Source organism: Coregonus lavaretus, assembly GCF_964263955.1.
Source record: "Coregonus lavaretus genome assembly, chromosome: 22".
Lineage (NCBI taxonomy): Eukaryota > Metazoa > Chordata > Actinopteri > Salmoniformes > Salmonidae > Coregonus > Coregonus lavaretus.
Window position 1 is genome coordinate 18,376,363 of NC_140009.1, and position 15,919 is coordinate 18,392,281.

Consider the following 15,919-nt stretch of genomic DNA (forward strand, 5'->3'; position numbering starts at 1 on the left):
ACTCCGAGCATGTGCTGACCAACTGGCAAGTGTCTTCACTGACATTTTCAACATGTCCCTGACTGAGTCTGTAATACCAACATGTTTCAAGCAGACCACCATAGTCCCAGTGCCCAAGAACTCTAAGATAACCTGCCTAAATGACTACCGACCCGTAGCACTGACGTCTGTAGCCATGAAGTGCCTTGAAAGACTGGTCATGGCTCACATCAACAGCATAATCCCAGAAACCCTAGACCCACTCCAATTTGCATACCGCCCCAACAGATCCACAGATGATGCAATCTCTATCGCACTCCACACTGCCCTTTCCCACCTGGACAAGAGGAACACCTATGTGAGAATGCTATTCATTGACTACAGCTCAGCATTCAACACCATAGTGCCCTCTAAGCTCATCACTAAGCTAAGGATCCTGGGACTAAACACCTCCCTCTGCAACTGGATCCTGGACTTCCTGACGGGCCGCCCCCAGGTGGTAAGGGTAGGTAACAACACATCTGCCACACTGATCCTCAACACAGGGGCCCCTCAGGGGTGCGTGCTCAGTCCCCTCCTGTACTCTCTGTTCACCCATGACTGCATGGCCAGGCACGGCTCCAACACCATCATTAAGTTTGCCGACGACACAACAGTGGTAGGCCTGATCACCGACAACGATGAGACAGCCTATAGGGAGGAGGTCAGAGATCTGGCCGTGTGGTGCCAGGACAACAACCTCTCCCTCAACGTGACCAAGACAAAGGAGATGATTGTGGACTACAGGAAAAAAAAGAGGACTGAGCACGCCCCCATTCTCATCGACGGGGCTGTAGTGGAACAGGTTGAGAGCTTCAAGTTCCTTGGTGTCCACATCACCAACGAACTATCATGGTCCAAACACACCAAGACAGTCGTGAAGAGGGCACGACAAAGCCTATTCCCCCTCAGGAGACTAAAAAGATTTGGCATGGGTCCTCAGATCCTCAAAAAATTCTACAGCTGCACCATCGAGAGCATCCTGACTGGTTGCATCACCGCCTGGTATGGCAACTGCTTGGCCTCTGACCGCAAGGCACTACAGAGGGTAGTGCGTACGGCCCAGTACATCACTGGGGCAAAGCTCCCTGCCATCCAGGACCTCTATACCAGGCGGTGTCAGAGGAAGGCCCTCAAAATTGTCAAAGACTCCAGCCACCCTAGTCATAGACTGTTCTCTCTGCTACCGCACGGCAAGCGGTACCGGAGTGCCAAGTCTAGGTCCAAAAGACTTCTCAACAGCTTCTACCCCCAAGCCATAAGACTCCTGAACAGCTAATCATGGCTACCCGGACTATTTGCACTGCCCCCCCACCCCATCCTTTTTACGCTGCTGCTACTCTGTTAAGTATTTATGCATAGTCACTTTAACTCTACCCACATGTACATATTACCTCAACTACCTCAACTAGCCGGTGCCCCCGCACATTGACTATGCAACGGTACCCCCCTGTATATATAGCCTCCCTACTGTCACTTTATTTTACTGTATATATAGCCTCCCTACTGTCACTTTATTTTACTTCTGCTCTTTTTTTTCTCAACACGTTTTTGTTGTTGTTTTATTCTTACTTTTTTGTTTAAAATAAATGCACTGTTGGTTAAGGGCTGTAAGTAAGCATTTCACTGTAATGTCTGCACCTGTTGTATTCGGCGCATGTGACCAATAAAATTTGATTTGATTTGATATAAAGCACATTATAAACTAGGTGGTTCGAAGCCCTGAATGCTAATTGGCTGAAAGCCGTGGTATATCACGGGTATCAAACATTTATTTTTACTCTTCTAATTACGTTGGTAACCAGTTTATAATAGCAATAAGAGGCACCTCGGGGGTTTGTAGAATATGGTCAATATACCAGAGCTAAGGCCTGTATCAAGGCACTCTGCGTTGTATAAGAACAGCCCTTAGCTGTGGTATGTTGGCCATATACCACACCCTCTCGGGCCTTATTGCTTAATTATCCCAGGGGTTGTGATCAGGTTAGCTGTCCCACCTGGTTTGTCCCTGGCGGACAGGTATGTTGTCCAGGTCGGTGAGATCCAGGAAGTCCTGGTTGAAATAGTGCAGCTGCAGGATACAGGCCAATAGGAAGGCTGCAGGGAGGAGGATCCGAGCAAACAGCTCCACAGTGTCGTACTGCTCCAACCCCAGATCACGCAGACTAGAGGACAGAGGACAGGGACAGCACTGAGCATATAACGTCTACCAGTGGAGGCTGCTGAGGGGAGGATGGCTCATAATAATGGCTGGAATGGAGCGAATGGAATGGCATCAAACACATGGAAACCATGTGTTTGATGTATTGGATATCATTCCACTGATTCCGCTCCAGCCATTACCACGAGCCCGTGCTCCCCAATTAAGGTGCCACCAACCTGTGATGTCTACAGTATGCTATTAGCCATGGATCATCAGGGAGAGTTTCAGACACAGGGTACAATATATGAGGAATTCCTGGGCAATGAATGAGTCAATGAATGAATTAACACTGTAGCACTTTAAAGTCTTGGGGTGACAACAACAATATGGAGGCATAAGCAACATTTTGAATGTACAGGGTTGACCACAGTGCCACCATGCACACTCACCCTTCCTCAGACATGCCCATGATCTGTCTGAACAGGCCAGACACCGTCTTAAACTGGTACATGTAGATGGCTATCAGGACGACCATGGAGTAGCCCACCACCACCGCCCAGAAGTACTTTAGCACTCGCCTCCACATGTCATAACAGATCTGAGGAACGGTAACATTGATACCATGATAATCAAGGTCAAATCACTCTACAAATACTAATCATAAGGAGCAAAAACAGTAAAATACGTTATTTTATAAAGATCATTCAAGCACTCTGATTTCCCTCAATTACTACCCACATTTCATGACAACAGGCGTCCACAAAACAATTTGCCTTTTCAAACCAATCTATCATCGCTGTCTTCAAGAGAAACACTCTTTTCACTCCACTTCGATACAGCTACACTCTTAGAAAAAAGGGTTCCAAAAGGGTTCTACCTAGAACCTTTAACATCCTAAGAATCGTTTTTGGAAGAAAGGGTTATTTGATTATTCTTTGAAAGGCAAGAAAGATTATTTAGTTCTACATAGAACAATATACAATATTTCCCAGCATGCTCTGTTGCAGGGAGATTTTCAGAATTGTATGTTTTACTCTAATATCTTTTTTTTTTTTGCATGTACAGTGCATTCGGAAAGTATTCAGACCCCTTCCCTTTTTCCACATTTTGTGACGTTACAGCCTTATTCTAAAATTGATTAAATTAAATGTTTAACTCATCAATCTACACACAACACCCCATAATGACAAAGCGAAAAACAGGTTTTCAGACATTTTTGCAAATGTATAAAACATACAAAACAGAAAGACCTTATTTACATAATTATTCAGACCCTTTGCTATGAGACTCTAAATTATGCTCAGGTGCATCCTGTTTCCATTGATCATCCTTGAGATGTTTATACAACTTTATTGGAGTCCAGCTGTGGTAAATTCAATTGATTGGACACACCTGTCTATATAAGGTCCCACAGTTGACAGTGCATGTCAGAGCAAAAACCAAGCCATGAGGTCGAAGGAATTGTCCGTAGAGCTCCGAGACAGGATTGTGTCGAGGCACAAATCTGGGAAGGGTACCAAAAAATGTCTGCAGCATTGAAGGTCCCCAAAAACACAGTGGCCTCCATCATTCTTAAATTGAAGAAGTTTGGAACCACCAAGACTCTTCCTAGAGCTGGCCGCCTGGCCAAACTGAGCAATGGGAGGAGAAGGGCCTTGGTCAGGACAACGACCCTAAGCACACTGCCAAGACAACGCAGGAGTGGCTTTGGGACAAGTCTCTGAATGTCCTTAGTGGCCCAACCAGAGCCCGGACTTGAACCCGATCGAACATCTCTGGCGAGACCTGAAAATAGCTGTGCAGCGACACTCCCCATCCAACCTGACAGAGCTTGAGAGGATCTGCAGAGAAGAATGGGAGAAACTCCCCAAATACAGGTGTGCCAAGCTTGTAGCGTCATACCCAAGACGACTCGAGGCTGTAATCGCTGCCAAAGGTGCTTCAACAAAATACAGAGTAAAGGGTCTGAATACTTACAGTATTTCCGTTTTTTTTTTTTTTATACATTTGCAAAAAAAAAAAAAAAAAAATTATTTGTCATTATGGGGTATTGTGTGTAGATTGATGAGGGGAAAATACAATTTAATCAATTTTAGAATAAGGCTGTAACATAACAAAATGTGTAATTTTGTCAAGGGGTCTGAATACTTTCCCGAATGCATTGCTTGGTCGATTAATTTTATGCTACACAAAGATAAATAACATTGTTTTCTAAACTAATCCAATCTGTTAGTAATTGAATTTATTGCACCCATTACTGAGATGGTTGTTCCAGTTTAGATGATTGAGGTAGTCTCAGTATTCAATCTTCCCTACCATGGCAGTCATTCTGAATGCAGGTTGCAGGTGATTAACAATTCCACTTGTTGGCTATCCTAACTCTGGCTGGATTCCAATAGGAATTACACATCACTTTGCAAGCCAGCATAATGTGACTTGCAAGCCTGATGTGGCCTGTAAACCAGGAGATTCCTAACACCACTGTGTTAGAGTATAACTAGGTCCTCAAAGAAAGGCCTTATGATATATGTAATGTATTGTCATAAATAATACAATTTTAAAGGCTAATAAGGCTGGTGGAACCGTTCATAGACGGTTCTAGGAAGAACCCTCCAAAGATAAAAGGGTTCTCAGTAGAACCCTTCACAGACAGTTCTAGGAAGAACCTTTAGATGATAACCGCTTTATAAAGGGTTCTAGGCAGAACCCTTCATAGAGGTTTCTAGGTAGAATCATATACAGGGGGTTCTTTGAAGAATCCTGCATAGAGGGTTCTAGATAGCGAAAATGCTCTCCTAACCTGCTACGAAAATCACTTCTGGTCGTAGCTGTATCAAAGTGGCGTGAAAAGAGTGTGTCCCCTGTATTCATATGTTATTTCCACATTCACAATGTTTTACATAATAATACCTACATTATTAAATATAATGCAGCAATATACGCAATATATATTTCCCCTCAGTCAGACTGTTTGTGAAACAACAGTGCTGCTGGCAATGATAAACAAGAGGGTCATCTTGGCTTCCTTACAGTATGTGTGGTGTGAGGTAGTAGTTAAGCCAATAAGTTGCTGTAAGTGCTCAGAGCTAAAAGGTCAGCAGAAATACAAGATGAGGAGGGAAACCAGGAAAACGGCAGCAGAAATGTTTTGTGTCTGTGTTTACGAAGTAGGATCAATATTCATAACCGGATCTGTATTGATGAGAGTCTCGGGCTGTCGTTGAGGTATTGGATGCAAAGGGAAGGTAAATGTGTCATAATGTTTTGTTGACCCTCTTTGCTTCTTAAGTGCCGTAAACAGCTAATGATGACTATTAGTTAGTTAGTTAATTACCGTATCATTAGCATCACTAGAAATTCTTGGTTAACTAGCTAATATGGCTCTTAAATCAAACAATTTCACAGCCATTTTCCTTTTCATTTGACACAATCTTATCTTTCACTCAGTTTGTTAATTCCCTTCTCTTTTGAATAACATTGTATATAGAAGCTTATGTAATATACACTTTATTTATAGAGCACAATATATATGGTATTTCCTGTGCAGTACACACAACAACATTGGTATAACATTATCTAGAAGTAAGTATGAGGCCCACCTGATAGAGGACAACACAGAAGAGGAACAGCACGATGTAGAGGATCTTGTAGACCATCACCTTCCCAGAGAAGCTGACCACAAAGAACGTAGAGCAGCAGAACAGGATCCAGTACTTCACCAGGGTTCCTTTGACCGCTGAACCCAGCATCTCCATTATGGAGGAGGTGTCACCTTCATCCGCTAAGGGAGAGGAGGAACACAACGTAGAACTAGTTCAAAGGGTCAAACACAACATAGAACTGGTTCAAAGGGTCAAACACAACATAGAACTGGTTCAAAGGGTCAAACACCTCTATGGGTTAGAGCACTGTTAAGTGAAGAATGTTACAGACACCTGGGTACAATATCATATGCATTTCTAATGCATTTGATCAATACTGTATTAGAGAATGTGACTTTATCAATGTGAATCCATAAAGTATGCATAAAAGGAGAAGAGTCCATACATGGTAGCACTTTGACTTCATCCAGAGACTCTTCTGACTCCTTCAGATCCTGCTCTTCCTGTTTCTCCTTCAGTTGTTGACGGAACAGAAGCAAGAAGCTAAAGGCGTAGAACATCTTGGCTCCCAGGTGGACACAGGGTACTGGGTAAGTGACCATGTCAAAGTCTACCAGCACGGCGTGAGGTAGGCCAGGGTAAAGCTCGTCCTGCCGCAGCCTCAGGCCGCTCAGGAAGGCGAGCAGCAGCAGCACGGTGCCGTACACCGCCAGGAAGGGAGCGCTCATCATGGCATAGCGCCGACGGTCACGCATCATCCAGATCAGACACGACCACACCAGCAGGGCGAACGTCAGCCAGCTGTTATAGGTGATGCTCCACACCTGAGGGGTTGAAGGAACACAGGAGGCACGCCACACATCTTAAATACACTCTTAGAAAAAAGGGTTCCAAAGGGGTTCTTCAGCTGTCCCCACAGGAGAACCCTTTTGGGTTGCATGTAGAACCCTCTGAGGAATGGGTTCTACGTGGAACCCGAAAGGGTTCTACCTGGAACCAAAAAGGATCATTCAAAGGGTTTTGCTATGGGGACTTCTGAAGAACCCTTTTAGGTTCAAGATAGCAATTATTTTTCTAAGAGTGTAGTTATATAGCCATGTTTATGTTAAAGAGATGTAAGGTAATGTGAAGGTAATTGATCTCTATTCAGTTTGATTTTTAAAGGAACTGTTTTCATAAAGTGAATTGTTCAATGACTAATGTCTACACCAAAACTATAATACCATCATAGAAATAAAGTGGTTTACCATCATGATGATGAGTGCGCTGACATAGCTGTGCTTCATGATGAACAGGCCGAACACAACCAGTCCACTGGGGCCAGGAGGGGTGGGAATGGTCTCTGTATCCTGTATAGACACCTCACTCCTCTCCTTCTCTTCCTCACTCCTCTCCTTCTCTTCCTCACTCATCTCTTTCACCTCCTCTGACTCTGAGAGAGGAAAAACAGCAGAGGATGTAGTTTAGAAGAGTTTCTATTGCATATAATTGTCAGATTTTAAGACTGTGCTGTGTCAGATTCTACACTAGTGAGGAATATTTATTAAATATCAAATTACTACCATTTATTCATGACTGGGTACGATCAAAATATCCAGGTGGATATAAATAATACGGCAACACTTTATTTGGATAGTCCATCTGTAGATCTCTACAGTAACATTTCAACTAACTATCTACTTATCCTAACCCTAGCTCTAACCCTAACCTTAACCCTTAATCCTAAACTTAACCCTTACCCTAACCCTATCCCCTACCTTAACCCTTACCCTTATTCTAAACCTAACGTAACCCTAACCCTAACCTTAGCAAGCAGTTGCTTATCAACAGATACTTTTGCATCTACAGATGGGAAATCCAGACTATCCAAATTAAGTGTGACCAATAATACTTCCCATACGTCACCTACCTTGTGAGAGTGACAAGTCTATTCCTTCATATTGTGGTGGAGGGTAGCAATTTGAATATCCTGCCGCTGGCCCTACCAGCAGTGACCCCACCTCCTGTCCTCTCAGATCATGCCATGAGCTGCTCATCAGTAAAACCATTGGCTGCAGAGGAAAAACAGTTTACTATGAATTTTGTCTTTGAAGAAAAGTGATGCATACCAAATATATATAGTGTCTAACCAGACATTTAAAGTCCCTTTAAAGTAGTTATAACAACAACACTTTGGGGTACATTGGGAGAGCAGAATGTACCTCATGTACCTCCTCTGGCATGTACGCTTCATCATCCGTACTGGTCAGTAGCTGTGATAGACAAAGAAAGACAACTGTTCAAGAAATCTGTAGAAAATCATGTTGGCAACACTACAAGAGGCTAGATTGTGAAATAGAACTGTATTAGATTTCAACACCTCCAGTCTGTCTCCTGAGATGAATAAGATCTTGGAGAAGCTGGGGGGATCCTCATGGGTTTCTACTGGACTCTCAGACTTCTCCAGAGTATCCTAGCAGAAATACACAGACAGCACCATGAAATGACACACACACACAATTAACACCTCCAATAAAGCATAAACCAGCAGCATAAACCCAGTTTTCTTTCATCCACAAGTCATTGACTGCATGTGAAATGTCACCCTATTCATTATATAGAGCCCTACCCATATAGTGGTGCACTATATAGGGAATAGGGTGCCATTTCGGACACAGTCATTAACTTAGGCCTCTTAGTTGCATTGGCGCCTCAGTCTTAGTTAAAGTACCTCCTCCTCCTCAGTGATGTTGACCCACTTGTGCAGCAGAGCCACCAGTGTGTAATAGAGGAGCAGCAGCACAATGGGGTTGGTGAAGACAGGCCAGCTGACGTCTGGCTGCAGACCCAGACTGTATGGCTCAGTCTCATTGGTTTGGATGACCGCTGTTATACCAAACAGCCTGAACAAAACCAGAGAGAGATACACCAGATCGGTTAACAAACAAAATTCACAGTGGATAGATCAAGTAGATACTGAAATCTGAAGACGGGCATGTATCAGTTTATGACATTTAACAGTGATTGTGTATGTCTGTGTCCAGTGTAGTAGAGTGTGTTAATATTTTCTATTTCGACAATATGAATAAATACAATTAGTTTTGTATCTGTACAGTCAGTGTCCAGCCAGTATCCTGTGATGCTACATCCTGGTCCCATGGCCCTACCTGGCATAGATGTCCTGTGGGGGTACGATCTGTTGGGCCAGGGGCAGCTGGTACAGGTAGAGGCTCAACAGGTGACCGGTGCTGAATATAGCCATCATCACACAGAGGGTACTGAAGAACAGCATGCTGAGGGAGCGGAGTAACACCCACCACCACACCAGGCCCAGGAACGTCCCGAAATACACCACTGAGGTCAGGGAGGGCAGAGTGATGCCTGGTACATGGGGAGGAGGACCAGTCAAGAGGAGAAAGGAGAAGATTATAGTAGTGTGGGGGAGCAGATAGTAAATTAGTTGTCTTCATTTGGCTGAGCTATACAGCAGAGAAGGCTGAGCCAATGCAAGACTTTGAGTCTGGCTCGCAAGAATAGTACATAAGAGTCCAAAGTGACTTCTTTGAATGCAATGAATTAGATTAGAATGTACAGCAAGGAAAGGACAGCCTTTTGAGATGTACCTGCCAGCCCTAGTAGTATGGTGACCACTACTTTCCCTGCTGTGTTCATGATGGCGGACAGCAAGAGGCGCAGTCCAAGGGCAAATGCAATGAACTTCTGGACAAACTGAGGAAGGGCTGCCGGCACCGCTATGCTTTCATCTGAACTGTCATAGGACGAGCCGCCTGTGACCTCACTGCCAACCTCAGACTCTGAGTCGGACATGTCCACATCCTGCTTTGTCAGAAGAGCACTAGTTTGACGGACATAACACCATTTTACTTTATAACAGATTCAATCTAAAGGAGTTCCATGTTCAAACCACTAGAGTAGAAGTGCTGAAATACTGCATGAGAAGGTGATGCGCCTCACCTTCAAATTATTTAGAACATATCGGCATGTATGATGTACATTTCTAACGCTCTCATTTAAAACAATAATGGTTAAACTACTGTGTACTGTGAATTGAACAAAAGTGGCAGATGAAATTGGCCATGTGCATACCTCAGGGTCAGAGGGTGCGATACAGTTCTGGTTAAGTTGGGGCATGGGGCGCAGCAGCTTCCTGACCAGGCGCAGTATGAAGAGCCCTGACAGGAAGAGCCCCAGATCAGGGGCTAAGAGACGCACAATGTTCCCTGCATCCACCAAACTGAACCTGGGGACATAACACACAACAAGTGATTAACAACACCCGCATTAGAAACAACACCAAAGTCTGTTTTAAAAAAGTAAAGAAAATGTGGCCCTACCGTACAATGCCCAGATGGTAGAGAATATTCTCCCAATATTCGTTCTCTGTTGAACAACACAAATATTTCAGATAGAAATCAAGTCTTGTCTTATCAGCAAAATGCCAAAGCAACATCCACCCTCATAAATGTTTTCTTGAATGAGTAAGTTCATTATGCTCTCCATGTATTAAAATGCTAAAACAAACATCTGTCTCTCTTTTGGTTGCTGTCCAGCAGCATCTCTGAGTATTTGTTGTTAATAGCTCAGTGAGCTGATAGAGGCTGGTGTTATCTTACCATACTGAGGTACGTAGGCAAAAGTGATCTGCATGAAACACTGGAGAGCCAGAAACGTCACGCTGGTAGAACAGATGAGCAGCAGGAACGTCCCTGTTTTTCCTTTAGAAATACAAGACCAGAGACACAGATTACTGGGGGGAGAATAGAATAGAAACGTTATTTTCCATTTTTGTGAGAAACAGTACATGTCTTTATTCCTTTCCCAACCCCTCTGAGACACATACAAGTATTCAGATCAGCCAGTCGGTATTCTGTTATCATCCGTACAGGGATCACTGCATGTAATTAGGCTGTTACTTTTAATGGCCTTTTTTAACTCAATTTTCCCCTATCTTAACGGCTGAGGATAGTGGTAGTGTCTACTGTGGAAATGCAGATAATATAGGTCTCTGTACTTACAGATACGTAGTGAGCTGTGCTTACTAAACGAGGATTATCACATTCTGCCTTCCCAAAGGATGCCTAACGACAGTATTAAAACCACAGAGTCATTCTGTGTCTTGTGAGAAGTTTCTGTGATCGATAGTTTAATAAAGTAGGCAACATGGAACTGGATTTGCCTGAACAGCAGAACAAATTAAATAAAAAAAGATAACACTTGTACTTAACAAAGACATTTGGTTTCAGTTTAATTGTGTGTGTACATTGAATAGATACCGTATCTATGAAGACAAAGATTTCTAATGCTCTGTGAAATGTGTATGTCTTGACATTTTCAAATGTTCAACTCCAACAAAAGCCAACAATTTCCTCTGTAGGCAATAACCGAACAGAACAGAGCAGTTAGACAGCAGTGGCATATTAACAGAGGCTGACCCCTATAATTAAGAGAGAAGAGTGAAAACAAGGCCTGGTGGAATGGTGCAGCATTAGCGGAGCCAGCAAATGGGCTTCCGATGCCCAGGTTTTTACTAAAAGCTTTGTTTCATTTCTGCTCTACTAAGTGAAGGCCGGTCAATTCTGCTTCTGTATGATGTGTTTAATCTCTGCACCCCACCCCTGACCACTCAACCCAGGGGTGATGTCATATTAGCGAGACAAAGACTGAAAAATGATACACAAAGCTTTTAAAGAGAAAAGGGCTAATAGTCCAGCATGCAAGAAAACCATCTCGCAAATGCTGACACCACAACATTTAATTCCACTATGTAATTACTAGGTTATACATAATAGATCAGACCATACTAGCAACATCCCTTTACAAAGTAAATGGCCAATCTTTTAATTCATCAACTTTATTGATAAACATACAATAGAATGCACACACATGTTGTATGTTGGTCAATATGAGTTGAGGAATCACACACGCTCGCACACACACACACACACACACACACACACACTGCAACACTCTTCGAAAAAAGGGTTCCAAAAGGGTTCTTTGTGGAGGGATAGGGTTCTACCTATAACTATTTTGATCTGAAGAACCCTTTTTGGAAGACAAGGGTTCTTTGTAAGGTAAAGGGTTCTACCTAGAACCTTTAACATTCTATGAATCGTTTTTGGAAGAAAGGGTTGTTTAATGATTGTTTGGAAGGCAAGATGGATTTTTTGAAAGGCAAGAAGGGTTCTACATAGAGCCACATTTCCCAGCATGCTCTATTGTGGGTTATTTACAGAACTGTTTGTTTTAATATCTGTGTTTTTGCATGTACATTGATTGGTTGATTAGTTTTATGCTACACAAAGATAAATAACATACATTTTTCTAAACTAATCCAATCTGTTAGTAGTTATTACACACAACTTATTACACTAGTTACTGGGATGGATGTTCCAGTTCACATGATTGAGGTAGTCTCAGTATTCAATCTTCCCTACCCTAGCAGTCATTCTGAATGCAGGTTGCGAGTGATAAAAAAATTCCACTTGTTGGATATTCTAACTCTGGCTAGATTCCAATAGGAATTACACATCAATTTGCAAGCCAGCATAATGTGACTTGCAAGCCTGATGTGTTAGGGTATAACTAGGCCCTAAAAGAAAGGCCTTTGATATTTGTAATTATTGTTATAAATTATTTTATTTTAGAAGGCTAATGAGGCTGATGGAACCATTTAATAGACGGTTCTAGGAAGAACCCTACAAAGATAAAACGGTTATCAGTAGAACCCTTCATAGATGGTTCTAGCAAGAAGCTTTAGATGATAAAATGGTTATTGGTAGAACCCTTCATAGAGGGTTCTAGGCAGAACCCTATATAGGGGGTACTATGAAGAACCCTACATAGAGGGTCCTAGGTAGGAACCTTTGCAAAGGGTTCTACCTAGCACCAAAAGGGGTTCCCCAATGGGGACAAATCGAAGAACCCTATATGAGTGTACTTTAACACTATTCTGCAAATAATAGACAGGCAGCCCAATAAACATTAACATTAAAACGATTTGTCTCCCAAGGGCCACATTGATCAAACATGGTGTTTATTAGCAAACATTAAAAACGTATAGAGGACCCTGTAGCATAGGATAAAAGTCAGTGTAACTTGGAATAAAATGCACCTTATTCTTTATAGTCTACAACTTGGGGTGCCATTTCAGACCTAGTGGTGTTACTCTGAGGTCTTACCTTGCATGGAGGTGAGAGAGGGGTTTGGCAGCAGAGGAAGGGTGAGCAGGAAAAGGAAATACACCACAGACAGACCATTGTACCGGAAGGATGACGCTATGGAGAGATAACAAAGATTTTACATGGATGTTTATTTGTATGTATAATATAATATCTAGGTACATACTGTAATTTTAATTTGTCTTCGGTGCTGTATTTTATGTGATTGCTCATTATGTTGAGTCCATCCTACGGAAAATCCAAATAAACACAGTTGAAACAGAAAGCAATAATTCATCAACAGCTGCTAGAAACAAACAGCCTACTGTATTATTCATCAAAGAGAAAAGGCTTTGGTAATAAAATGCTATGATCCATTGCACCTACTAATACAAAATGCACAAGTGTTAGACTGAACAAAGCCCCATCACACAGTAAACAAGTAGCTAGCTAAAAAACAATGCGGCTTACTGGTCACACCACATTTTATTCTTGGTCTTCTTCGACCAACAATGGCAATGAAACTGACATCAAAATCACGGATCATAGTTTTAACTTTAAACTTTTAATAATACAAAACACTCAAATGAAGGAAAGTATAATTTAATCAGTATTATATTTGTTTCTTTTTGAAATTACTTGGAATCTTGATTTTCTATACTTAATTGTGAGGTAAAAAAGTATAATACTTACTGAATGAAAATACACTTAAAATGGAAAATGTGTCTTAAAGGTGACAGGCAAAGGTTTTCTGCTTGTTTATTTTTCCTTTCTTTATACAACAGCTAAATACATCATAAATGATCTGCAATAATATTTTGGTCAGAGTAGATTTTGTATCCTTGATTTAACACTAAGAGAGGCATGGCCAGCTGTCAACATGCTCATTTGGAACGCTTGGAAATGATGTCATTTGAGGGCATTGTGAAAATTCCATAATCTGAAAAGTTCAAAGTATCTGATTTTAGTGCACAATTACACACATCTCTGAACTCACATGCTCAATATTGTACTGTTGAGAACACAACAATGCAATAAACATACTATTCAACAACAAAACATTTTTATTTCCCAGTACAGTTTTACGGCACACTTTACTCAATTACTACATGATCACATTATTACAATGTGTCCACTCAAATATATATATATATATTTTTTTAGGGGGTAGATCAGCTTTAATGTTGCAGATACATTGTAACTTCCATCAATGTAATTGTCTGCATCACTTCTAATCCCCCATATGGGTTTTTTCTTGCAAATAAATATATATATATATATATATTATATATATATATATATATATATATATATATATATATATATACACACATATACATACATACACATACATATACACACACATACATATAAATACATATACATACATATCCTTTAAAAAATATATATTTCCCTTTATTACTTTCCAACTCCACCACCCCTTCCCTAATTGGAGTAAACTAGTGAACAACAATGCTTAGGCCTCTACTTCCAGCTTATACATACTATATACATTTTATGGACACAGTCAATTTTACAATAATTATATTTTGTTTGTTTTTACTCCTGAACTTCCTCTACCCTCAACCTCTCCGATCATTTTCATGACGTCCATCCGGTTTGCTTCTAGATGCATAATCTTTCTAACTGTGCTCTTTCACAAAAGCTCTCAACCTATAATGGACACAGTATGCTTTACATTAGTTATCTTGTTGTTATTTTTATATATTTTTAACTAGGCAAGTCAGTTAAGAACAAATTCTTATTTACAATGACGGCCTACACCGGCCAAACCCGGACGACGCTGGGCCAATTGTGCGCCGCCCTATGGGACTCCCAATCACGGCCGATTGTGATACAGCCTGGAATCAAACCAGGGGGTCTGTAGTGACACCTCAAGCACTGAGATGCAGTGTCTTAGACCGCTGCGCCACTCGGGAGCCCATTATTAGTTGTTGTTAGTTGTTATTAGTCCCATCCTTCAACTCCATTCAACACCTCCCATCTATCTCTTAACACCATCCATATTGGATTTCTATTTGCCATATATTTTAAAACTGTACTGTGATGTTTCACAAAAATTCTGAACCCTTCTATTCTCATTGTTTCTACAGATTGTAAATTGAAAATAAACATTTTTGCTTAAAGTATTATTATATTATTGATCGATTGACTATGACTTTTCAGATCACCCAGTAGTGCTATCTGCAGGGTTAGCTCCAGGTAAATATTGCAATCCTTCATCCACTCAAATAATTACCATCAGGGGAAACAAGAAATAATGGATTAATCTGTGCATTCCCCCAAACAACATGTCTCACATACATTATTTGTGCTTTCTGTAAACCATCCAAAATGGTGTTTCTAGCAATATTCTTTGAGCACTTTATAAAAGCAGAATCTCTCAATAGAACTGTAAAAACCACTACTATGACCTCAATAACTAACACGTCCACCGTCCTGCTGTATTGATACCTGACACTTGAATTGTTACCTTACATTCTTCCAAACCCAACTTACCTGCAAGCAGAAGAAGAGGTAGTACTAAATTATAGAGTATCCCCACCACAATATCCCCCGCCATGTCTCCTTTGCGTGTGAGAGACACCCAGCTCTCTGAACAGTCTACTCTCTGGGCTGCCTGTGGCTGCAGGTAACTCCCATCCTCTGACACATTTCCCTACTGCAGACACACTGGCTTGACCAGTAGCATCCCAGACCCCAGCACACAGACAGACAGGACTGGAGAGACCAGGCACAGTGATACACTGGAAGAATGATCCCACTCAGCGGTCCTGAATTAGAGGACCTTCAGTTAATATGAAAGGAAGTTCCAAGACAAGAGGATCAAGAACCAAATGGTGTTTCCTTGGTTTTAGATGCAGATGTGTGACTCCCTTTCTCTGTCTAATTTCCACCCCCTCTTTCTCCATCTCTCTCTCTCTCTCTGAGTATTCATTAGGCAGAGCAAAATCATACACTTAGTCATGGATGTG

At 41.6% G+C, this 15,919-nt stretch overlaps 1 protein-coding gene across 1 annotated transcript in view; it reads right to left on the reverse strand.

The window, feature by feature from the left end:
* Positions 1-15,507, reverse strand: part of LOC311149545 (piezo-type mechanosensitive ion channel component 2-like) — a gene marked incomplete at both ends in the record, with an annotated part of 34,209 nt that extends 18,702 nt beyond the window's left edge. Inside the window, 16 exons of the mRNA XM_084186722.1 lie at positions 2,016-2,183; positions 2,611-2,759; positions 5,761-5,942; positions 6,209-6,587; positions 7,011-7,195; positions 7,673-7,814; positions 7,965-8,015; positions 8,123-8,215; positions 8,474-8,645; positions 8,910-9,123; positions 9,366-9,579; positions 9,850-10,003; positions 10,098-10,143; positions 10,377-10,478; positions 12,945-13,040; positions 15,444-15,507. Coding sequence (XP_084042848.1) covers positions 2,016-2,183; positions 2,611-2,759; positions 5,761-5,942; positions 6,209-6,587; positions 7,011-7,195; positions 7,673-7,814; positions 7,965-8,015; positions 8,123-8,215; positions 8,474-8,645; positions 8,910-9,123; positions 9,366-9,579; positions 9,850-10,003; positions 10,098-10,143; positions 10,377-10,478; positions 12,945-13,040; positions 15,444-15,507 — 2,411 coding nt within the window. The remainder of the gene's footprint in view (positions 1-2,015; positions 2,184-2,610; positions 2,760-5,760; positions 5,943-6,208; positions 6,588-7,010; positions 7,196-7,672; positions 7,815-7,964; positions 8,016-8,122; positions 8,216-8,473; positions 8,646-8,909; positions 9,124-9,365; positions 9,580-9,849; positions 10,004-10,097; positions 10,144-10,376; positions 10,479-12,944; positions 13,041-15,443) is intronic.
* Positions 15,508-15,919: the final 412 nt, after the last annotated feature.